This window comes from Taudactylus pleione, unplaced genomic scaffold, assembly GCF_031769625.1.
Source record: "Taudactylus pleione unplaced genomic scaffold, aTauple2 ptg000061l, whole genome shotgun sequence".
In the NCBI taxonomy this organism is placed as follows: Eukaryota; Metazoa; Chordata; class Amphibia; order Anura; family Myobatrachidae; genus Taudactylus; species Taudactylus pleione.
This window is the reverse complement of record NW_028284463.1, coordinates 14687213-14712297: the sequence shown is the minus strand read 5'-3', so window position 1 is coordinate 14712297 and position 25085 is coordinate 14687213. Positions and strand designations below refer to the sequence as shown.

Sequence of the window (25085 nt, the reverse complement as noted above, 5' to 3'; positions counted from 1 at the left end):
TTGGTTGGTACTTTAACTCTCTTCACTTTATCTCTCTCCACTTTATCTTTCTCCGAGGCTTGATACATCTCCCCCTGGGCCTGATTCTGAGTCGCAGGCAATCTTCACGCAATGCCGATGTACTCGTAGTTCAGTGATTATTTGTTGTACCTACGCAGGCGCAAAAATTCCTGAAACCCCCCACAGCGCATGTGTAACAGAGTGTGCGCCTAAAGGGGCTGTGGTCATTTATTCAGACAGTATCAGATATGTGGGGGAAAGGTGATGGGCTTTCCTGGGCCGTGACGGGCTAGTGGCTAGTAGCGCACGCAAACATGCGCCATTCAGTGGGCGTGTTATGGCATGTTCTGGGCGTGTCAGTGCAAGCAGCTGCATTCACAGCCGCAGGCATGGGAGGCCGTGGTCATATGGCTAGTGCAGTTTCCATGGTGCGTCCGCTGGTATAAGAACGGACCTATCAGTATTACAGTGTGCATAAGCGCTAAAAGTGGGTGTCTCAGTCCTTACCCAGACAGGCGACCGCTAATAGATGCTGCTGCCCGCGCTTTTGTGTGCCCATTATCTTCTGATCCCTATGCGGTAAATATTGCACAATGTAGCCGGTATGTTACAATTGCTATCTCCATCTAAAGGGCCCAGGCATTTCTTTTTGGGTGGGAAGGAGCATTACACTTTCTTTTCCGACCACTTAAGGAACTCTGGACTCGGTAAGTGTTTTAAAAGTAAACTGTGTCTCTGTTTTTATTTATTAAAGTCTTTTTATTTTTTTCTCATAAACGATCTGTGTCTATATATATATTTCTTTAGCAGACTACAGGTCCCAGCTGGCCCTATTGCCAGGGCAGCACAGATTATATCGGGAGCTGAGTGACGTGACTGAGGACAGAGGGCCTGATTCAGAGCCGAACGCTCTGACCAGAGCGCTCGCTCTGAATCAGGGCCCTCCTACCTGTTCTTGGAGCTGTCTCTTGGACGCTCGCATAGCTGTGGGTTATAGCGAGCGTCCATGATGATGGTCGCGATGGTCAAGACCATCGCGACCATCGGGCTTGCGACGAGACCCTGCGGTAGGGTCTCGCTGCCGCAAGCCCTGGAGTGATTTTGGTCCTATCAGAGCCAAAATCACTCCCACTGACATCACTAGTGATGTCAGTGGGGCCGGACCCAGACGGAGGGCGTTCCCATGGGAACGACTCCATCTGGCAGCCACGCCCCCAGCACACCAACCAAAGGGGCCGTGCTGTCACTCAACTTCGACAGCATGCCCCCTTTGCTGCGAGCCCCCGAGCGACGGATTCCCCGTTGCTCGCCGGGTCTCGCGCATGCGCACGACGGAGATCCCTCCGTCGTACGCATGTGCACTTCGGCACCATCGTCCCGCTTGCGAGCATACAGCGCTCGCAAGTGGGTCAGAATCAGGCCCAGAGCTGCATGTGATAGGGCAGTGACATGATGTGAGTAGGAGAATAGACCAGACAGCAGGAAGCCACAGAGAGTTGTATAGTAAAAGGAGCAGGGTACCCGGCAGCACAGAGATGAGTGATATGTTACGCTGGGCACACACTAAGTCAGGCCTGGCCAATCTGAGGCTCTCCAGCTGTTGTGAAACTACAAGTCCCAGCATGTCCTGCCACGGTTTTGCTATTAGGAAATGTTAAAGCTGTGGCAGGGCATGCTGGGACGCGTAGTTTCACAACAGCTGGAGAGCCACAGGTTGGCCAGGCACTCACTAAGTGATCGGAATGATATATCATGCACATTGCATCAGGCGCACCAACAAAAGGGGTGTGGCCTAATCGCAGGAGGCGTTGCCATGCAACCTTATGAATTTATTTTTTTGCAGCAGCAACGCTGTGAGCCTCTCAGCCCGGTGCATAGCCAGCGGGGGGGCACGATCAATGTAAATGCCCCCCCCCACAGGCATAGGAGACTGCTGCGGCTTCTGCGTAACAGTCGGGAGCAGTCTCCCAGTGCAGCCCAGCACACAGCAGTGTGTGTTGGGCTGCTGTGATGTAAGAGGGAGGGGGGGCAGCACCAGGCCCCTTCAGCAAGCCCAGGCCCGGGTGATTAGTACCCACTCCCCCCACCTCTCGGTGCCCCTGGATTGCATAGTGTGTATACGCAATCGCTTGTGCCCATGGGTCGTTCATTGCATCTGCTGTGATGCAATAGGACGTAAAACACAAAAAGGTCTAATTAAAAATTCATAGGGAATGTGTAGCCAGCAATCACTTCCTCTATCAGAATGTAGCCAGTAAGCTTGAAACAAGTTACAATTCTCAAGGAAGAGTTTCCTATTATTCCACAACGGAATGTAAGTCTCAATCCCTTAGTGACACATGACTCATTTATATCATTCAAGAAAGTCTTAGCTGGAAACAGTCTTTTATCCAAGAGAGAAAATATAATAAGTCTTTTCCAGCAGGAGGGTATATTTACCACTGAATTCTAGGACTGGTGAGTGTATAAATGTGACCTGATTCACAGGAGGCTTAGCTGTGCAAAGTTCAGCAAAATGGACCTATATCACTCACAGTGTCTCACCGCTCCGGGTATAGTTAATAAAGCTGCAACGATCCAAACTTCAAATGGGCAGCTGTCCCTTTGTTCTCAACTAGTCTGTACGCGTTTCTCAGCTCACACCCATGTGCTGGCACCAGTAGTATATGCGCCAGGTTTACGCCAGGCACACGTCACATACACTTACATCCATGTGCTCTCCCCAGTAGAATACGTGGCAGGTTTACGCCAGGCACACGTCACATACCCTTACACCCATGTGCTCTCCCCAGTAGAATACGTGGCAGATTTACACCAGGCACACGTCACATACACTTACACCCATGTGCTGGCACCAGTAGTATATGTGGCAGGTTTACGCCAGGCACACGTCACATACACTTACACCCATGTGCTGGCACCAGTAGTATATGTGGCAGGTTTAAGCCAGGCACACGTCACATGTACTTACACCCATGTGCTGGCACCAGTAGTATATGCGCCAGGTACACGTCACATACACTTACACCCATGTGCTGGCACCAGTAGTATATGTGGCAGGTTTACGCCAGGCACACGTCACATACACTTACACCCATGTGCTGGCACCAGTAGTATATGCGCCAGGTACACGTCACATACACTTACACCCATGTGCTGGCACCAGTAGTATATGTGGCAGGTTTACGCCAGGCACACGTCACATACACTTACACCCATGTGCTGGCACCAGTAGTATATGTGGCAGGTTTACGCCAGGCACACGTCACATACACTTACACCCATGTGCTGGCACCAGTAGTATATGTGGTAGGTTTACGCCAGGCACACGTCACATACACTTACACCCATGTGCTGGCACCAGTAGTATATGCGCCAGGTTTACACCAGGCACACGTCACATACACTTACACCCATGTGCTGGCACCAGTAGTATATGCGCCAGGTTTACACCAGGCACACGTCACATACACTTACACCCATGTGCTGGCACCAGTAGTATATGTGGCAGGTTTACGCCAGGCACACGTCACATACACTTACACCCATGTGCTGGCACCAGTAGTATATGTGGCAGGTTTATGCCAGGCACACGTCACATACACTTACACCCATATGTTGGCACCAGTAGTATATGCGCCAGGTTTACACCAGGCACACGTCCCATACACTTACACCCATGTGCTGGCACCAGTAGTATATGTGGCAGGTTTACACCAGGCACACGTCACATACACTTACACCCATGTGCTGGCACCAGTAGTATATGTGGCAGGTTTACGCCAGGCACACGTCACATACACTTACACCCATGTGCTCAGTCCATTACCGGCCTTCTGAGTAACCCTATAGTCGCACAGAATGGCCACCGGAATTGATACGCTGGACCAATTTCCACTGCATACAGGATCAGAGGTGCAGGTAGAGATACGCCCAGAGACGTCTATGACACTCCTGCGTTTGGGACGCCACCTCCCCGCTGCAGCCCACAAACGGTCTATGCCTGTCAATCAATTTGTGAATAAATCCTCACAGCGAGCGGTATCTGTAATGTCACTTGACACAGGAGCAGACCATCGATAATTCCTCAACCGCGTAAACATCGGCACCGCATTCATCTCTGAATTATGCCCTAAGGCAGGGGTACACACTTACCGATGTGTGTACCCAGTGATGCGGATCGGGTGACATATCGTCTAATGTGTTCACGCCTTAAGTCTCAAATGTGTGCATCTGGGAGTGCAAGCCAATCCCACCCACAGTTCTAGCGTTCACAGACGCAGCTGCCATCATTAGTATCGGCCCGCGCACCAGCCCCAATCTAGGTGCAAGAGAAACAGGCGTCCCTGTCTGGTCCGCATGTAGATGTACACAGAGCAGTCACTAGACATTTTGGATCCCTGGGCTAGAAAGAGAATATGTGACAGGTTTATGCCAGGCACCCATCCCCGCTATTTGTAGGGACATAAGACGAGTGCCCCCAAAAGGGGAGTGGCCTCATGAAGAAGGGCCATGACAAATCTGATTTGTAATCAACCAATCAGAAGCATTTTGGTGTTGGTGCGACGTATGATTGCACCACAACTGTGACTCACGCAAATGGTGACGCTTGGACAGGCGTACATGAGTTTCTGTGCCGGTCTGTATCTGCTCATAGCAACTGGTGTAAGTTCATCTCACTGTCGGCCCCAAAGACGTTTCACATAGCGGAATAAACTGTTATTTTTTGGGGGGACAAGGACTGGTAACAGAACCAAGGATTTTGATGTATTGTCTTTATTAAGTAATACAGCATTAACAGGAAGCTTTTTTCTACAATACACAACTATTTACCAGATTTGTGCATAGCTGTGGAATACACCAATACATTCATATATATGTGACCTGCACCTCTGTGTACGTCAATGTATTTGCTCACACTTTATGCCTGTGCATGGGACAGCCTCGCCTGCAACAACAGATAAAACCGCTCCCTGCTCATTGTATTGTTTTCCCTTTCCTAAAGGAACATTCTGTGGCATGAAAGAGACTGTACATTGAAAGCGATGTTAAGAGAAGGACCATTGAAATGGTAAAGTGAAGTTGTGGTGGTGCTATCACTGTCTATAGTTTGGTGGTCACCAAGTAAAAATGCACCTGTAGGGCTATGCTATACTGACGACAGAAATGACTCCCAGATTGAGAACTTCTTGTCTATTTTTACGAAAATGCCACAACATTATACACTTCATACCTATGACGAAACAGACATTATACACTTCATACCTATGAAGAAACAGACATTATATACTTCATACCTATGAAGAAACAGACATTATATACTTCATACCTATGAAGAAACAGACATTATATACTTCATACCTATGAAGAAACAGACATTATACACTTCATACCTATGAGGAAACAGACATTATACACTTCATACCTATGAAGAAACAGACATTATACACTTCATACCTATGAAGAAACAGACATTATACACTTCATACCTATGAGGAAACAGACATTATACACTTCATACCTATGAAGAAACAGACATTATATACTTCATACCTATGAAGAAACAGACATTATACACTTCATACCTATGAAGAAACACCCTACAAGGGTTTAATATTACTATCCACTATATTGGGCTTATTCTGAGTCACGTGCTGCTGCAACCCCTTTAGCGTCTATGGCATACTGGCGTCTGCGTCTTTATGTTAATACTAGTATCAGCTCTTCCCCTGGTGTACAGGTGTGCAGCTAAAAGGACTGATTGGTGCCTCATTAAACAGCACCATTGGTGGCAACATTGACATTTGCACTACCCCCCCCCCTGCTAGGTGCGCAATCTTCATCAGAGTATGGCCTCCAATGTCAGTCATTAAACATCTGAGTTCGCAACCGGTTCGGCCACACATCCACAACGCCCCCATAACATGGTACATTTCTGTGCGCCCGCTTACCGCAACCTCCCAGTGACCGCCCAATACATTTCACACACCGTGCCTCTCAATCGCAACTGCACCTCTATGCGTACACCACGGGACTCATGTGCCATACCAATTTTTAGGGATTTTCATGCTCAGAGGCAAAATGACGTTCGCTCTGTGAAAAATCGGCATCGCGTGAGACTCAGAATCAGGACTTTTATCACATCTAGGGCAGCGATGTAAGGAATGCAAACTCCAAAAATGCAGTTTTTAGGGGTTTGACCGCATTTCTCATAGGCACCAAGCCCCAGGAATGCAATGCATATGGGCTTCTCTTCAGAGAGTGATGTGAGAGGGATCCAATTGGTTCCCTCCCAGCACTCCCCACATGCGCAGAATGACATCAGACAGACTCTGGGTCATAGGCCTGGAAGCCCCTCACTCGCAAAGGACAACTCTTACAGAGAGAGCGGTCCTTTGCGTTTCTGTTCATGCATACCAGCGTAATTAATGCCAGCATGCACACAACGAGTTGCGGGATGCGTCGCATGCAAATTGCGATACGTCATGCATTCCGCCCCCCTAACATTTTTGGTAGATAAAATTCTACTACAACTTGTAGCCTTACCGCTAAATAATAAGTACACACTTCTCAGACACACTTTGCTGAAATAACTAATGGCTTATAGATGGAGTGTAATGCCCTGTAAATTCAGGATGAACTCTACTCTATATGATGCCTTGCAAGTACTGGATGTTAAACTGGTATTGACCCCATTGATGGTGTTTGTAATGGTGCAGCGGCCCTCTGCAAGCCTGGGCTCTTGCTGGGCAGACTTTTAGCGCAGCTCGAGGACCTTAGCCATGAGTATGCTAGAAAATGGCTTGTGGGGTGGTCCAATGAGCGTAGAGCGGGAAGGAGAGCTGGCTTGCGGAAATAAGTATATAAAAAAACCCCGCCAGGGACTGTTATTTCAGTCGGCAATGGAGCTGGAATGATGAGGAGGGCATTCTCCTGGCAAAAGGACTGAAGCTGGCCCTAAGTCTGTCGATAAGTTCTTGTAAGACTGGACAATTTTCTGTACTAAAGTCTGCTAGTCAGTTGTCAGCCCTTGTGTCTGTGCTGTGTGGGAACCTTGCCTCTCTGGTAAGGTGTAAAAGAAAAAAAGAAGAAGAAAGAAGTTCAGCGTACGAGAATAGTCCACACCTGATAACCACCTGAACCTCCATCCTGTGAGTACTATCCATTAATATTGGGACATCACAGGAGGATGAACTGTTCATCGTCCGTGTCAGTTCCCTGGGGGAGAGATTGGAACAGCAGCAATCTCATCTTTCCGACCTGGAAGGTTGTGACCTACAGACGGGACCGGAGATTTCTAGGGTCCCGACGCCCGCTAGAGACTTTTGCAATTTCTTCTTGGTGACTGTGCTGCACTTCTGTATGATCTCATCAGGGTTGGGTCTTGGAGGAACTTTGGGCATATCAGACAAAGATGTCTTTGCTGACAGCGATGGGTTGGAGTTGGCTAATGAAGAGCTCTCACTGTAGGTGGAGTTTGATCTACTGCTGCTCCCTATTGTGCTGTCTATGTCTGAATCCCGGTCAGACCTGGCTTCAGAGCAGAGTGATGCTGCCCCCAGAGATCGGGACCTGTCTCTGCCTCCTGAGATGCTTTCCTTCTCTCCCTGGTCATCTAAGGACAGTCTGTAATGTAGAAACGAATGAGCATCTCTAAAACACTTCCCATCATGCAGGCTGGGGGTAGACACACATTGTTCTCTGTTGAGGATGTTCTGGATCTTCTCGTATGGGTGTGTGTATGGTTTCAAGTAGAGGGAAGGGATGTAGCCAATCCTTTTGTTGTAGCTGTGGCAAAAACAACAGGAGACCAACATTAGAGACAATTAGATATGATATACTCAATTTTACAGCACTTTTTATTTTTGTGACTACTATACGTCCTAACCAACGTCCATGATGCCATTGGGTGCAGCCATGAGTTGCATTTGGGGCTTCATCTGCCGGATGTAGTCCTTGTGGTATCACTGGGGTGACGTCGCAGGATTTCATTATCACCAGAGGAATCCGTCGGTGAAGCACTTTGAACACTGTGCTGCAACCAGGGCGCCAGGAACTGGCAACCTCATTGAGTCTGCGGGCTGATTACAGATGCCAGCGCTCTCCAAAGATTGCTATCACCATCCGCAGCCAGCCCTTTATAATATGGCAGTTTAGATTTAAGGGGCCACCGTGCCGCTGCATTAATAGTAGTTTTTTGCTATTCCGCCCACTGCTGAATCAGTCAAATTGTATGAAAGAAATAAGTCAGCTATATAGAGCCAAGACATTGATATCCCACAACACATCAGTGTTTTTATTTTAGCTCCAACCCCATCGAGTTACTACTACATGTGGAAGTGTCTCTCCATGGGCCCAAATGTTTATAAATGTATCAGGGTCCCCCTGCGAGGCAGAAATCAGGTTACAGAAAGGCTGTGGACCAATGACTGGTTGGTATTGGGATGGAGAAGGAGGGGCACTTTAGTGACCACACAAAAAAAAGAAAGGATTTGCCATATAATAATGGCTGCAGGAAAATCAATTTATCTCTAGTGGGCGCCAAATCTTCCAAACTCTCCGCTTACCCCCCAGCAAGACGACCTGCGGAGACCCTACGCTTGGGAACCATGAGTTGGATCAGACACAACAAGTCCTCACCTGATCAGCCACCATCCATAGTCTGATTTCTTCAGCACTTCCACCACAACCCCGACTGTGGCAGAAATCTCATCACTGTTCTGCTCTTCGTAGTTCTTTATCACTATGAACAATGTACCTGGTAGAAGAGACACACAGATTTAATGCGAAAACCAGGGTCAGAACCATGACCACAGAGCATTTGGTGGACCGGCTCTACTGGCATCACTGTAACTCTGCACAGTTTGGTGTAACCCAGCTCAGATACAGCTTATACCTATCTACTAGTGCTGGCAATAGAGGGGAAGAAAGCATTCAGGCTGTATGTCAATTGCGGTGGAACTACCATGCATGTGGCCATTGTGGGGCCAGGAGTTGAGGGGAGACCCTCACACCCAAGGCCCCTGTCCTCCATCCTCTTGTGGGTGGCACATGTGCAATGGCAGAACGTGCCAGGCCGCATATTCTCAGGAGAGGTCCCCTCTCTGCTCTGGTCAGAACACATCAGGGGGCACCAGAGGCTAAAGTGGCATTAGCAAGCTCTCGTAAGTTTAGCTATGGGCGCAATGATGCACTGTTCCACCCATGAATGTAACCATAGCAGGTAAGAGTTAGATACACACAAAGACACAGTGTGTCTAACAAACAATAGCAGCCAGGCAGAAGGTTGCATTAAGGAAAATAATCCTTAATGTCTGTTTGAGGGACTCATTCAGAGATGGTTGGTAATGCAGCATTGCTCGCAATAGCGGATTTTAGGAATATACAAATGCTGATTTCAGCTTTCCCTACGTGCGGGATGGTGCGTACGAGCGGGGAGACGTCCACTTTCAGGCTGCGTGGTCTCTGTGCATTTCCCGCTGGAGATTGTAAACACTCTAACATACGGATATGTAACATTGGTGGCACCATTGGCATTTGCAGTGACCTAAGGTCTACTCTTGCTGCTCTCCTCTAATCCAACTAAACATGGCCACTGAGGCATTGGTTGTGCAAAGTAGAAGAGTTCCCAGACACGCCCCCTGACACTCCCCTAACACGCCCATGAAACGGCCCCTTTTTGCGATCAGTTTAGGTCACTTCCCAGTCCCCACTCTGTTACGCCCAGGGATTGCAATCCCCTTCTCAAGTGTTAGCGATGCCGTACGCAATTGCAAATGGTATAGGACAATTGCGTTACTTGTGCGCAGTAAGGGCATGCCCAGTTGCAAAATGTCGCTCAACTGCGTAAATGTCAGCACTGCGTCAGTCTTCGAAATCAAGCCCTGAGTTAAATAAGCTATGGAAATGGTGTCCCTGTCCTTCATTGGTAATACATTCATATTACGCATTGGACATTTCATAGGCAGCAACAGGTGGCCTGGGTGAGCTGGGTGTACAGCATATTGGTGCTGGGTTTTCAGTCTCCAAAAATGTGACCTCTAATAACATGTGCATCACTCCCAGCAGACAAACCACAGCCTAATAGGAATAAATGTGCTTTATAAAGCATTCTTCTGCAGGTCTTCTAGCAGGTAATGTCATAGTGTAACTACGCACATGAACACAAACAGCAGTGGAAACGATTACACGGGGACATTGTACAAACACAGGGACATATAAAGGCTTATGTAATGTCTCTGATACATATTGGATGACAACTATATTTCAGCAGAGCCAGATGACGAGGTATAGAGGCGTGTGTAGTCACCACAAACAAGCCACGGATATATTTATAAGTGCCCTCATACCCTCTTCTTGCCATTCCTCAGCCCTGCCATGGTCCGCAGTGTTCCTGTGGTCCTTCAGGTAAGGAGCTGGAAACCAAGCCAACTGCCGCTCTTCATTCTCCACCAGCCACCAGCCTGCCGTACGGGGAAGATAAACGCACAGTGCAATTATTATTCACCTATTCGGTAGAGTTTGGCAGAAGTAAATGTTTTCTTGTCACCTACGCCAATGGAAGGAGCCAACATGGGCAATACAATTTCCCGTGGAACCAGGGACGACATAGAGACACATTTTGTTATTTGGGGGATTGGATATTGTGCCTTAAATCAGGGTTGCCAAACTCCGCCATTACAGTCCAGGTTTTAGGGATATCCACGCTTGTGCCCAGATGGTTAAACCAAATTGATTAAGGTGCTAAATAAGTCACCTGTGCTCAAGCATGGATATCCTTAAAACCTGGACTGTAATGGCAGAGTTTGGGAAACCTTTGCCTTAACTTGTCTCTAGGATTATCAATCTTTGTATTCAGTAACATTATATCACCATTTCTATTTACAATTTCTTCATGTATTAGTTTAAGGCAGAGCTTCCCAAACTTCCCTATTTCAGTCCAGGTTTTAAGATATCCAAGCTTGAGTACAGGTGACTTAATTAGTACCTCAGTCAATTTGATTTAACCATCCGGACTCGAGTATGGATATCCTTAAAACCGGGGCTGTAATGGCGGAGTTTGGGAAACTCTGGTCTAAGGCGTTATATGAGGTCATGGTTTAGGAGACTAGAGAATGACGGAGAATTTTCCTAAGAAACATGACAAAAAGCATTTTACAGGCTAAAGAAATTATATTATTTACATCCTAAACACAGCGACAAATAGAATATAGTGTTAAACTGTATAGTCATTCCATCAGAGATATTGAGATGAACATCTAACCTGCTGCTATAGAAAAAAATGTTACTAAGTTTTCAGAATCCTCCATACTTATTGGCTATCCCCCTTTTGTGAAATAATTGGTTCAGTGAAAACGCATTCCTGCGCATATTGGCTCAAACCGCAAAAACGTATTCGACTGTCCAGACCGTCGTTCTGCTGATCTCAGGCAGTGGAATCAACAACGTGCCCCATCTGACGTCCAATGTATATTAATTAATTTCAAATCGCCCAGCCTGTTTTACCCGTCGGTCGTCTGGTGTGCTGACTCGTTCAGCGCCCAATGCTCCTCACGGTGTCACTTACCAGTGTTCTCCTTTAACAGCACGTCCAGGAGCCCGTGGCGCTTCACCCTAAATATCCTGTTCCTCAGATCGACTGTTTCGTAGTCTGCCGTACAGAGGTAACTGTGTGAGATCATAGGTCCGGAGATATTTGGGACATGATCTGGGGCAATGCGGCTTTCCTCCTTCCTCTCAGATGGCATGATGAATAGACTGGAGGAAAAGCACAGAACACGGACTCAGTCTGATGGTAACACCAGGAAAAGCAAATACTCCTGTAAGCAGGTACACGGCTAGAAAACAACCCCTATGGGCCCCATGAATCAACGTGAATTTGCAGTAAAACCTCCTAAAAAGTTTCGGCATCATTTTAGTATCTCCCGTGTTTATCTTCAGAGTCGTTCCCTCGGCACAGCAGTCCCCATTGGCTGCGATCTGGCCGGATGTATCAAGCTGCGGAAAGCGTGGCCCCGATAGATAACCGATTGGATCCGACCCGCAGATTGGATATAAAGTGTGCCTCTCCGATAGTGGCCATTAGCTCATCCGATGGCTTTGCATACGCATTACATCTGCTGGGTCAGAAACCTGGACATGAAGACCTCGCCGTAGAGATGTATGTTCCATGTTTATATACGGACCACCTTGAACTTGTTTGACTATCTCGGATTTAGGGGCCTATGTATCAAAGCTGGGAAAGAGATAAAATTGTAACAAATAAATTAGCAACCAATCAGCTCCTAACTATCATTTTTAAACACAGCCTGCCAAATGTAAATTGGAAGCTGATTGGTTAGTACTTTATCACTCACATTTTTATCTCTCTCAGCTTTGATACATAGGCCCCTTAGATTGATTTTATTTTTTATTGATCTAAAATTTGAGAATAGACGGTATTCACAATTGTGTACCAACCGGTTTAAGAACCGATATGCAGCCGTTTTAGCATCTCTAATTGGGAATAACCATGAAGATTTGGTGGTGCGCAATTTACTCAGGGTGAGAGACCTGCTCGGAGCATTACCTGTCTTCTGTGATCGATGGGTTGAGGTCGTTGCTGTGCAGAGTGAAAAACTGCAGCACAAAATCGCACTGCGAGATCTTGGCGTCCAGCTTCAGCAACGTTTGTGAATAGGTCTCCAGCTTCTTCAGTGTTTCTAGAGACTTCCTGGTTTTTGCTTTCTTTACAAATGTTCTCGGAGCAGCTAGAAAAAAAAAATTAAATTTTCACAAAGCTCATAGTGGATGGAAAAGAACGTCAGCTTACTCAGGCAGGACGTACAAATTCGCAGCTAGCGTATAACTCTGAATCATCCCCCATGATCTAATGGACAACAGTGCCATCTAGTGGTAGCGTTTGATTATTGCAGCTACACTTTTTAAACCATTATCCGACCTAGGGCCTGATTCAGAGCCGCTCTTAAGCGGCCGCTCGTTCGCTCCGAGCGATGTTCGCACATCTGCGCATGCGTATGGGTCGTAATGCGCATGCGCCAACCAATCAGTGCGGTCGGAAAACGTGTGTTCGCAAAATTGCGAGTGCCTGCTAATTTGAGTGACAGGATGAGGCGTTTGTGGGTGGTAACAGGGGAAGGTGCTTGAAAACGGGGAGTGGAGATCCGAACGCAGGCGTGCCAAACGGTCAAAACGGCCGTTTTAAGGGTGTGCATAATTAACAAAACAGCGTCATCGACCATGTCACTTGGTTGTTTCTTAGCCTGAACTGTTCGCATGATTGCAGTAGGAAAATCCTACCACAAGCACTGCGAGCAGTTCGGACGCCTTTTGATGTACTCGATTAATCAAATAAATAGCGGAGATGACGTATGATGTGAGCGGCCAGGGGGCGTCTTTACAAAATAGCAAGCGCATGTTTCATTCGCTCGCTCAGACATAGAGGCGTCAACAGACCGCAAAGAGCGAGCGCTCAATTTAAATAGCCGGCCCCTTTTTCTGAACGAGTGAGCACAAATAGCGTCCGGCTCTGAATCAGGCCCCTAGATCCATAAAATTGTAAGTATTTGGTAATTCAGTTACCTGTCTTAGAAATGGCAAGTCTAACAATTTAGCAGAAATAAAAGAGCTATCTACATATGCCCCGCTGATACTGATAAATGAACAGCAAATCAGGATATATGTTAAAATGAATGTATTGTTTATTCATATATTGCAGGGATGGGGAACCTCAGGCTCGGGGGCCGTATAAGGCCTGTGGAATCATTTGGTCTGGCCCTCTGAGCTTTTTTTCTGACAGCCTCATCTGGCTAGCGGGGTGCCTAGAATGGTACCCTGCAGCCAGAATCTATGCATCAGTACTCCCAGGAGCGTCCTTAGGATGCTTCAGGCGGTCACACCGCTGCATCTTCTGGATGCTCCGGGCATTGCTGTAATCACCGGCGATTGTGGCCCCACTCCCATGTGACCTCACACGGAGGGGGCGTGGCCTGTACCGGGCCTGCGAATAATGTCATATATATCAAAATGACCCTCAGCAGAAAAAAGGTTCCCCATACGGTAATGACTATAAAATTATATGATTTTTTTCAACATGACTATAAAATTGGCTAATACCAGTATACAACATGTAATATAAAAGTTCACTATAGATAGTCAGCTTAAAATCATTAATCTCCTATCAGAGTTTTAGGGGGTTGGTTTTTAGAAGTGTAGATGTTGCCCATAGCAACCAATCAGATTCTAGCTATTTTCATCTAGAAGGTGCTAGATAAACGATAAGTAGAACCTGATTGGTTGCTATGGGCAACATCTCCACTTCTAAACACCCCCACTTTAGTAAATATACCCCTTAGACTGTCAGCATGGGAGAAGTCTGCCGGCAGACCCTGCTTTAGGACAATGCCCCGGCCGATGATCTGCTACTAATACGCTCACTGGCTGCAGCGCTATTTTGTCTAGGTGCATCCTTATACGCACCATCTGTCGCACCATCAATGCTGGCATGAGCCACAAGGCTGTCACCGCCACGCTGCGTCTCCCTAGCCACCCGGTTACGTCCCAGGAATGTACACTGAATGCCAGGGCTCCTGCGTCCAAATTTGCTCTGTGTCTCCCGGTGGTAGCCATCGGGACACAGGCGCATAATGCGCTGTACTACCGACATCGGCTAACTGTGTGAATGTTGCCGTTGCGTGCCGTTAGCGAGCACCTTAGAATCAGACTCACAGTGTGTAATATGTGAGGCAGAACGGTCTTCCTTGCTAAGTAACATTAATACACGAATGCACACTTCCATATAGAGGGTGTGTAGCTTCTGGGAGTATCAGCCATTAAGCACTGACCTAATATAGAAAATATTCAATATTCAATGCGTTAAGGCATTTTGTTTTATCTCACTTCCTTCACAGTCTACACAATAATGTTGTGTAATATGTCCTGTTACATTTTATTGTGTTGCTTCCTGCATTATTTCGGCTGCACCTCAATCAGCACCAGGCTGTGATTGGCCAGGAAAGTGACACCCAGGGGGCCCCCAAGCCTCTATAACATGTTCACAATAAGGGATCCCTGGACAAGTGGCTTTGGACCTGATTCAGAGGGTGCAGGCATCGCCGATGTCTGCGCAGGTGGGCAAAGTTTTGCTACTGCACATGCTGGAAAAGTCTAGAAAACGGGAAATGCGCACGCATGAACCAATGTGTGTGATGGCGTATGCATCTGCGTACGACATTACTATGACTTGAGATGGCGTCTGCAGTTTATGGGCGTTACAAGGTGGAGACTGGGAGGTGACCTAATGGGACCACAAAAGGAGGAGGTGTCGTGTTCGTGTTAATGGAGTGTCATGGGCGTGTTATGGGAGTGTCATGGGCGGGGCATGTGCGTGTTATGGGAGGGGCATGGCATGTTATGGGAGGGGCATGGGTGTGTTATGGGAGTGTCATGTTCATGTTATGGGAGTGTCATGGGCGTGTTATGGGAGGGGCATGGACATGTTCTCTTACGCAGCACCGCAGCCACAGTGGCGATATCTTGAGAATGTTCGCCGTCTCAGCTCTGCGCACTGTCTCACAGCCTCACCTCTCCGAACAGTCAGTCTCGTGTGATGACGACATCAAATCTCGCGAGACTGTACTGTTACTCTATACAGTGAAGCTCCTTGGTGGCTGCTGTAACAGGTCACACATGCCAGTTTTCACCGGACGGCAAAAATCCGGACGTTTTTTTGCCGAATACTATTTTTATTGAAGTATGAAAATAAATGGGTCCTTTCAGACGGCAGGGTCACCATGCTACAGCCGGGAATATCCACTGAAATAGACGGCTGCCGTAAATGGTTTCAATGTTAAAGATTGGAAATGAAAACATACACACGGCAAAACCATCACACATGGCACAGAACCGTTGTGTGTGAAAGGAAAATATCCACACACAAAAAAAAAGCCCGGATTTTTGCCGTCTGGTGAAAACCAGCGTGTGTGAAATAGCCCGGAAGGGAACAGGAGAGCCGCCGAGGAGGAGACCATGGACTGGAGCGGAGACAGCTAAATGCTGTACGCCGGTTCTGGATAGTAAGCGGCTGCCCCATCTATAATCCGGCCCTGATCACATATGCAAAGTGGGCGTGGCAGGGTTAGCGCAGTCTGTCGCACGGTTGTACACAAGAGGAACGCTCCAGGTGACATTTGCAGATTTTCGCACTTGCGTATCTGTGAGGAAATGCCGCCGTGCATGAACTGCGTCCATCTCTGAATCAGGTCGTTTATTGCCCTTTTTGTCCTCGGATATCTTGTGGTCCTTAAGTAAATATTATTCTCCATTATAATACACTCTACATAAAAGGAAGTTTCTACAGCCAATGTGATGTTTGCTCTCATTGTATAAACTGCAGTAGACAGATGACAGCTATAATTGGATTGGATGTGGGCTAAAGGACAGGTAAACAAGACTTGACAACTGAAATCTATAGACACAAGAGTTCCGCAATAGAAGTGTGATTAATGAATTGTTTCTGTCACTGCGCAGAGCAGGGTTGTTAGTCAAGTAGCCCAATGAATTACCTTAGGAGAACAGTCAATGTCAGGATGGAATTCTCACAAATCAATGAATATGACCCATGGCCCTCCCACCTGCAATTGTTCTCACCTCTCAGCTTGGGCAGAGTTCTTTCTGACTTGTTCAAGAGCCCGGCTTCCAAAGGGAATTTCTTCTTAAGATCTGTCTGTGCACAGGAGACAAACCTTTACGTCAGATCGGGAATAGCGTTCATAGCGTCCGCCTCAATGATACCACAGAAGTAAGAAATACACAGCGTCCAAGTACATACTGTAACGGCTGACTCTGTGTTGGAAGCAAAACAAGAAGTACCTGTGCACCTGGGTAACACCATGCTGCGCCGCAGGTGGGGCAGATGTAACAAGTACCTGTGCACCTGGGTAACACCATGCTGCGCCGCAGGTGGGGCAGATGTAACAAGTACCTGTGCACCTGGGTAACACCATGCTGCGCCGCAGGTGGGGCAGATGTAACAAGTACCTGTGCACCTGGGTAACACCATGCTGCGCCGCAGGTGGGGCAGATGTAACAAGTACCTGTGCACCTGGGTAACACCATGCTGCGCCGCAGGTGGGGCAGATGTAACAAGTACCTGTGCACCTGGGTAACACCATGCTGCGCCGCAGGTGGGGCAGATGTAACAAGTACCTGTGCACCTGGGTAACACCAGGCTGCGCTGCAGGTGGGGCAGATGTAACATGTGCAGACAGATTTGGGAGGGGTGTGTCCTAACTCAGATCAAAATTGCAGTGTAATAATAAAGCTGCCCAGCATTCCTAGACTACATGCAAAAGCAGCCAGTATTTACCCTGCATGCAGATATAATAAATGTATTCGCTCCTCTTGCAGTGCAACATGGTTTGTTCCAGGTGCAAAGTTACTGGCTTTCCCATGATATGCTCCCAAGTTAGTGTCAGCCCGGTAATCTGAATTCTGCGCATCCATATATTAACCAGCCATGGCCCTGAGTAACAGGTTACAATGCATCCACAGTATACAGCCAAAGCTTCCGAGCTAACAAACATATTGCAGCCAAGGCCATAACTAGGGGTTTCCGACTGGTCCCGCCACATGGGCCTCTATGGGCAGAACCGTTGCTGCCTCACGGCCCTTGCTTCCGGTAAGCAGGGTGCTTTAAATGGAACCTTGCAGCCAGGATTACCGCAGCAGCGCCACTGGAGCGGCTTTTATATGTTCTAGACAGGCACCCTGCAGCCTGTACAGCCAATCAGAGCATCCTCAAGACCATCAGCCAGCGCTTTACTTCCGGATGCTGTAAGCCCCGCCCCCTCTGCGTGATATCATGATGCCTGACGCACAGCGGGCAGACATGCACAGGACACATTTGAGCCCTGTTACGACGAAAAGTGCTGTATAGGCCGTGGACCGTTATATTGCATGAGGCTTGGAAACTTTGTCACATTGCATCCATAAGGGTTGCGGAGAACTGGGCTTAAATAAACTTGTGCTATAAATGATGCAGGTATTCACATGCCCACAACTAGTTTATTATATGCACCAGAATTATCCCGCCAAACTAGTGCATGATGGGTTAGATTGCGCAGTAGAAATTCTGGGACCCTGTTCATGCAACCAGCAACCCGCACCGACACTTTAATCGCATGGTACTTCAATAGGATGGATCCAATACGGCACCATTGTACGTGGACATTACATAGACAGTCTTACCTGGAACTTCTTAAACTCTCCAAACGTTCTGTAGATAAGGACCTTGTTGTGGTCAGACCACATAACCGAAAACATGTACATCTGGGAAACAAGTAAGAAGAAAAGCATAATGTAGCCTAAGCGATAACAAAGAAACGCCAATCACAAATATACCTATGCAAATCATGGTTTCCAACTGTTAGTAAATTTACTGACATTCAGAAGAAATGAGACCAGTATTTGTCCATTAATAAAAAAAATAATTGACTTTGTAATAGCACAAATAACCCCTTTGTGTACATGGGACGGGTACGAGGGGATCGGTATGAATGACCGCCGGACCTATGTTCAAATCCTGACGCCGGAAGACCGGCAGCAGTGAAGATCCCAATAGGTAAGTAAAGTAACTATACCTAACCCTCTCCCTCCCCTAACCCTCCGTTAGGGGTGCTGCCTAACCCTAACCTCCCCCCATAGTGTCTAACCCCCCCCCCGTAAGTGCCTAAACCTAACCCAGCCCATCCCCGCAGCCTAAACAACCCTCCCGGGGGTGCCTAACCCTAACCTCCCCTCCCCCGGGCTGCCTAACCCCCCCTTCCACTAGCCAACCTTCCTGAGGGGGGTGCCTAACCCTAAGCCCCCCCGGAAGCCCCTAACCTAACCCCCCCCACGGCTGTCCACGGCTGCTGCCCAGCTTACCTTCGTTCGGTATGCCGGGCGTCAGGCTCCCGGCGTAGGGATAATGGTAGACGTCGGGATTTCGATGCCTATCATTAGTCCCCTGATGGGATTGCACAGTCAGGAAGCCGGCGGTCGGCATTTCGACCGTCGGCTTCCTAGCTGCATACCGGGTACGAGATGTACAGCGTGTGACGTCAATTTTCGTTTTGTCACTTCTACCCATCCAGTTATTTAGGGTGCTAAATGAAATTAATAGCATTTTATCCCCTTCCCCCCAATCTGGTTAATTGTGCCCTACTTGTGATCCCCTTATTCCTTATTCTTAAATATCCAGAAAATAAGTGACAAGTGTTGGTATTCCTGGTGTTTACTATACGGTTAGACCTAATATGCTGTAGTTTGTTTAGTAACTAATTCCATTGTAAATGTCAGACATATCCTGGGGCTGAGGCCATTTTCTGACGGTAGTGCTCGTCACATTCCAACAACAATATCACTGATTTTTTTATGTGCTACTGGTCCCGCTGCATGGGCCTCTATGGGGGGCACCGTTACTGCATGGGCCTCTATGGGGGGCATCGTTACTGCATGGGCTTCTATGGGGGGCACCATTACTGCATGGGCCTCTATGGGGGGCATCGTCACTGCCCCACGGCCTTTGCTTCCGGTAAGCAGGGTGCTTTAAGTGGCACACAAATGTTACACCTTGTTTTTACTCCAAATAGGCAAAAAAGTGTTTGTTTTTTTGTTTTGTTTTGTTTTAATTTCAAGAAAGGAACCAAAAGTAAATGTAATATTTTTTTCTTTATCTTATAAACATCACAAAGAAATACTTTGCGGTTCTTGTTTCGCACCAATAATCCATCTTTTCAAAATAGTAAAAATCAGGATTCTATGTGTATGGGGCTAGTATGGGAGATATAGGGCGCACTGGGCCCTTTCCCCAACTACGAAAAACTATTTTTGGCCGTAGCACTGGGCAATATTGTCTGGCAGTGGTGTAAGTTCATCCCAGACGCCCAGAGGCAAGTTATAATTTGGTGCCTCTCCCCCGTCACAGCAGCTCACACTGTAATGTAGCAATTTGCGTGCAGACAGGCTATAGAGAGATGAAGGCAGCAGCTGATGGTCTGACATGGAGCTCTCCACTAGTGTATGGTGGCTTCTCAGGTGCCAGGAAGGGGTGCCATGTATTGGGCGGCTGTGACGGTACACTCCGGGTACATAGTTACAGCCCTAAGGGGGAGATTTAATAAAGCTTGGAGAGAGATAAAATTGGAGGTAATTAGCACCAGCCAATCAGCTTCTAACTGTCACTTTACAGGCGGTGTTTGAAAAATGACAGTTAAGAGCTGATTGGTTGGTGCTATTTATCTCCAATTTTATCTCTCTCCAAGCTTTATTAAATCTCCCCCAAAGGGAGGTGAATATGTTGTGGACAATGGAGGAGGAGCACCTTCAGAGCTGGAGCCCGGCGGCAGGCGCCTCCAGTGTCTCCCATAGTTCTGCCCCTGTTGTCTGGTAAAGGGGTCACATAATTTGAAAGCGGGGACTCACCGCTTTCATATGTGAGCCCTCCACATGTACAGGTTTAACTATGGATGTAATAGGGCACGTAGCATCCTCCTACCCATATATGGGAAACGTCTGTTTTCCATAGCGCAGGGGAATAGTGTCAGGTGATAATCAGACCCGTGAGCCCTGTGCCGTGAGGCAGCAATGCTAACCACCTTGTCACTGTGCTGCCCAGTGTTGTAATGTGATGTGTGCAGTGTTATGTGAAGATAAAAACAGATCAGCAGTTGGCAATGTTTTTTCTATGAAAAAAGGTGCCGGTACTCATCTAAAGTTACACGTTGGTACAAAATGCACAGCAAGATAGATTTGTTTACATCCAGCACTGGACTAGGGACCTCTAAAAAAATGATATGACAGATGTATGATGTAACCCCCAAAAAAGTGCACACCCTAAATAGTTGAGGGCTCTAATTTCAGATTAATTCTATTTTTTTATTTTTTTTAAAGTGCATTTATAGATAGAAGCTGACTTGTGTTATTCATAGCAGCTGACCACAAAGGGAGCCCCGCTGGCTCCCATCCCAAAAAAGTGAGAGATAAAAGAGAATGGTGTCTACGTACTAAGCCTTGGGGAGAGAATGGAGATAAAGTACCAGCCAATCAGCTCCTAAATGTAATTTTAAAACACAACCTGTAAAGTGACAGTTAGGAGCTGAGTGGTTGGTATTTTATCGCCTTCCACTTTATCTCTGTCCAAAGCTTAGTACATAGACCCCAATGTTTGTCAGCACTTAAAATAACATTCAACAAAAAATTCTTAAATGATCCTCACAGGAGCTGTTATTACATATAAGGTCATTTATTACTAAAATATTTAAAACAATGAAAAAGAAAAACAAGATTGCAACCGTAATAAATGACATAGCCAATAAGTGATTAAACATGGGAAAACAATCCTGTATAAACTCCGAGTCAATCGGAGCGACCTCTATAAATAGACATATGGATCTATTGTTATTGTATTATAGGATCAAAATGTTCCACATAAAATAAATGTTTCCAAGTCGGTAACTAATGTAACACTCTCTATCAATGGTTTACTCTGTGTGTATGAAGAGATTAACACTCTCTACCTGTTGTAACCTGTTTGCATTATGCCGAGAGTGACGGATTGGTTCAGAAACGGTTTTACTTTTATAATCACTTTTGCACATTTATACTAGATGGTTACTTAATGGCAAACATTATTCCTATTTATGAGAATGAAGAGCTTAGCACCTCTCTACAGGGTATATTTACTAAAGTGCGGGTTTATAGAAGTGGAGATGTTGCCCATAACAACCAATCAGATTTTACTGCTCATTTATCTAGCACCTTCTAGAAGATAATAGCTAGATTCTGATTGGTTGCTATGGGCAACAACTCCACTTCTAAAAACCAGCACTTTAGTAAATATATCCCTAATCGTTACCTGTTGTAACCTGTTTGCATAATAACTATGGGCCTAATGCAGAGTGGTGCACTATTACGATGTTCACGCAATTGCGCGATTATCGGTGGTCTGCTTCACGGCCGCATTTCGCACGTGTGGCGATTGAATTGCGATTACGGAGGATTGCGATTACGGAGCAGCGAGGATTCATTTACAAGTGATTGACATGAAGTGAACGTTTTATGGGAGGTAACGGGGAGTGACAGCTAAAACGACGGCGTGTTCCAGACATTTTCTAGGCATGTTTCCGTCTGTGTCTGTGATCCCGTGCGCAGTTAACGGGTCCGGCGTCTCGGTTACTGCGGCCATTCTGAATTCCCATAGACTCACACAGGGAGTCGATGTTAGCATGATCTGCATCCGATGCTGCGTATGTATACACAGTCGTGGACAGCTGCGATGGCTCCGGTTGGCGTCTCAGTACGAGTTCTGGCGGATGTCCCATTAGCATATTTTCACACATCCACAGCTGCGGAAATTGCAGCTGCAGTAGCAATGGCTTACAGCTCTAAGGGGTCTATTCATGAAGCAGAGAAGAGCCCTGCTTAGCTGAAATCAGGGCTCTTCTCTTCCAGCAATTCATGGAGCAAGTTACCGTAGAGAATGTATAACTTTACCAGTGGCTCCCCGGCTCCATGCCTGCATCGCATCACCGTACTATTGTATAGGGAGTGCGATTCATAGAAGAATGGAAAGCTCAGCTTTTCGTTCCTCTGTTGCATACAGATTCGCCATCGGAGCAGTAGTGTCACAAGGGGGGTGCGGGCCGCACCCACTGAGGGGTGACACCAAAATGCAGACTCCTGCTCGGTGCTGTACTGTAGCATTACAGCATCATGGCCGGCGGCTAGCATTACGGCGGCCAGGACATTAGTGCATACGGAAAATGCGGTAAAACCCCGGAAACAGGGTTTTTACCACATTTTCCGTTTAGTGCATCTCGCCCACTATGAGGTATATTTACTAATGCAGAGGTTCCCAAATGTGGTCTTCAAGGCTCCCCAACAGTTCATGTTTTAGCGATATACAAGGTTGAGCACAGGTGGTCAAATCAAATTGTCTGAGGTACTAATGCTGGGCATACACCAGACCAACTTTCCTCCAATCATGGGAGCAAATTGCCGATTGCAATTTCCTCCCATGCATTACCCAATTTTCATTCTGACCAACCAACTAGTTGGATGGATGAAGAAAAGTTGGGGCCTTATTCAGGGGCAGCTGGCGTTCCCAGTAATGAGGGCGTGTGTGCCCCGTTTTCCAGGAGTGGCAAGCCCAGAGACTGCGTCGACTGACGCAGTGTCCTGGGCTCGCAAGCTGGCCAGCCTGAGTAAGCTGAGGCTTACTCAGCTGGCTGGCTGCCCGACGCTGTCCACTATCACGTCGCAGTGCTGGGATCGCAAATGCAGGAGGGGGTTATCATACACCTCCTGCTCCATTTGCATAATAGCAAGGACAGAATTGTGAAGCTGCCTGTGTGCCTTGCTGAATTACCTCCTTGGTCTGGTGTATGGTCAGCTTAAGTCACCTGTGCTCAACCATGGATAGCTCTAAAACCTGAACTGTTGGGGAGCCTTGAGGACCACGTTTGGGAACCTCTGTACTAAAGGTCTGTTTTTATCGAATTTGATCGATTTTAAAATCGTGTTTCTGGGGCTAAATCACACATTCACTAACAGACAACTTTGAGCTAGTTTTTTTTTTTGAAGTATTAGTAAATGTGTGATTTGGCCTCAGACACACAACATCGATGTTGAACGATTTTAAATCGTTGAAAATCGATTAAAATTGACCTTTAGTAAATATACTCCTATGGTCTACTCTAAATGAAATAATATTTTACTATTGGATGATCTTTCTAGTACTTGATCTCATGAAAATGAGTAATTAGTCTATCTCCCACTTTTAAACATTGTTTATTAGAATTACCCTGAAATTAGATCCCTGAATTATTTTGGGTTTGCACATTTTTGGGGGGTACATCATACATCTATCATATAATTTTTTTGGGGGGGGTCCCTAGTCCAGCGCTGGGGATAGACGAATCTATCTTGCTGTATACCCTGGGACTATTTGGGAAGTTCCTATTCCCCTGAGCTGCAGGACACATCCCCATATAAAACATTTGGTACATGCCAGTCAGAAACACTACTTAGCAGATACAAGATTTACAGCAGCTTCCGCACTATCGATTGCTATCGATTAGTGTGCAGAAATTATCTTATTCATTTCTGAAATTATTTCACTGATTCATTCCTGTTTCTGCATACCCCAGAGCAGCCCCTTTAGAAAAGCAACTGCTGGTTGGTAATATGCATTATTGCATAACAGCTGTGTTTAGCAAGAAAGAGACAGACATCATTTCTTATCCAGGCTGACATAGATCCCTCAACACAGAAATGGCTATATACAATTAATAAATGAATGCAGGAGATGCTCTCTATCCAGCTGGAGATAGGAAATACTCAGTCTCACCTTATGGTTGCCATTCTGCATTAATCCAATGGCTTCAACATCCACAGGATGCCGCCTGCTGCTGTGACCCATACTTGCAGTAATGCTGCTGACTTCTTCCATTAATGCTGCAGGGAACCTTCTCTGACAGCTAATTATCTATAAGACTGGGGGCGTGGCGTGGCTTCCCTTGCACAGGCCAATCAGGGCTCAGCTATTCTTCCTACTTTCACTTAGAGTGTTAGAATAGTTTCTGGTACCTTTGGGAAACAGATAAAAGGAAAATGATTGTACTCTGCCCTTCCTGCTGCACAGTAACAGAGCTGATAGTAATCTGTGCTGACTGCCATAAATCACATCCAGGGGACGTTCCTGGGATAGCAGAGAGCCCCAAGATTGTCATTTCAGTTATTTCTTTAAAAACCTATTTAGATTTACAGATCATTAAACCTTTATTTATATTTAAATCTATAACTCTATTAAAGGGATAATATTATAGTCTGGGTGCAGTAATATGTCTGAATCTCTTCAGGTTGTGATAGAACTGGATGTCACAGCTGAGGCTTGGCTGGGACATACTAACTGTGACCAGGAGATGGCGACGCTGAGACATTTTATTCCTCTATTGTGTATTTATCAAACACATTTCTGCACATTAATGCACAAGACTGAAGAGGCAGATAAAATGCTGGGGGAAAGCCATATTTTTGTTTATTAA

At 46.6% G+C, this 25085-nt stretch overlaps 1 protein-coding gene across 1 annotated transcript; it reads right to left on the bottom strand.

The window, feature by feature from the left end:
- Positions 1-4796: 4796 nt before the first annotated feature.
- On the bottom strand, positions 4797-24490 carry LOC148535092 (NADPH oxidase organizer 1-like). The gene is made up of 8 exons (XM_088464782.1): positions 24389-24490; positions 18247-18327; positions 16648-16723; positions 12569-12749; positions 11567-11757; positions 10350-10463; positions 8641-8758; positions 4797-7788 (listed from the first exon to the last, which is right to left on the bottom strand). The coding sequence occupies exons 1-8, from the start codon at positions 24488-24490 to the stop codon at positions 7248-7250; spliced, it is 1404 nt and encodes a 467-aa protein (XP_088320908.1). The 3' UTR covers positions 4797-7247.
- Positions 24491-25085: the final 595 nt, after the last annotated feature.

Bases quoted from the DNA above. Each gene is read 5' to 3' on its own strand.
- LOC148535092 (XM_088464782.1), bottom strand. From the start codon at position 24,490: ATGGAAGAAGTCAGCAGCATTACTGCAAGTATGGGTCACAGCAGCAGG. The intron at 18,328-24,388 runs GTGAGACTGAGT...CTTGTTTCCCAG, and splicing joins TGCAGAATGGCAACCATAAG to ATGTACATGTTTTCGGTTAT. The intron at 12,750-16,647 runs GTGAGAACAATT...TTTTTTTTCTAG, and splicing joins AACTCTGCCCAAGCTGAGAG to CTGCTCCGAGAACATTTGTA.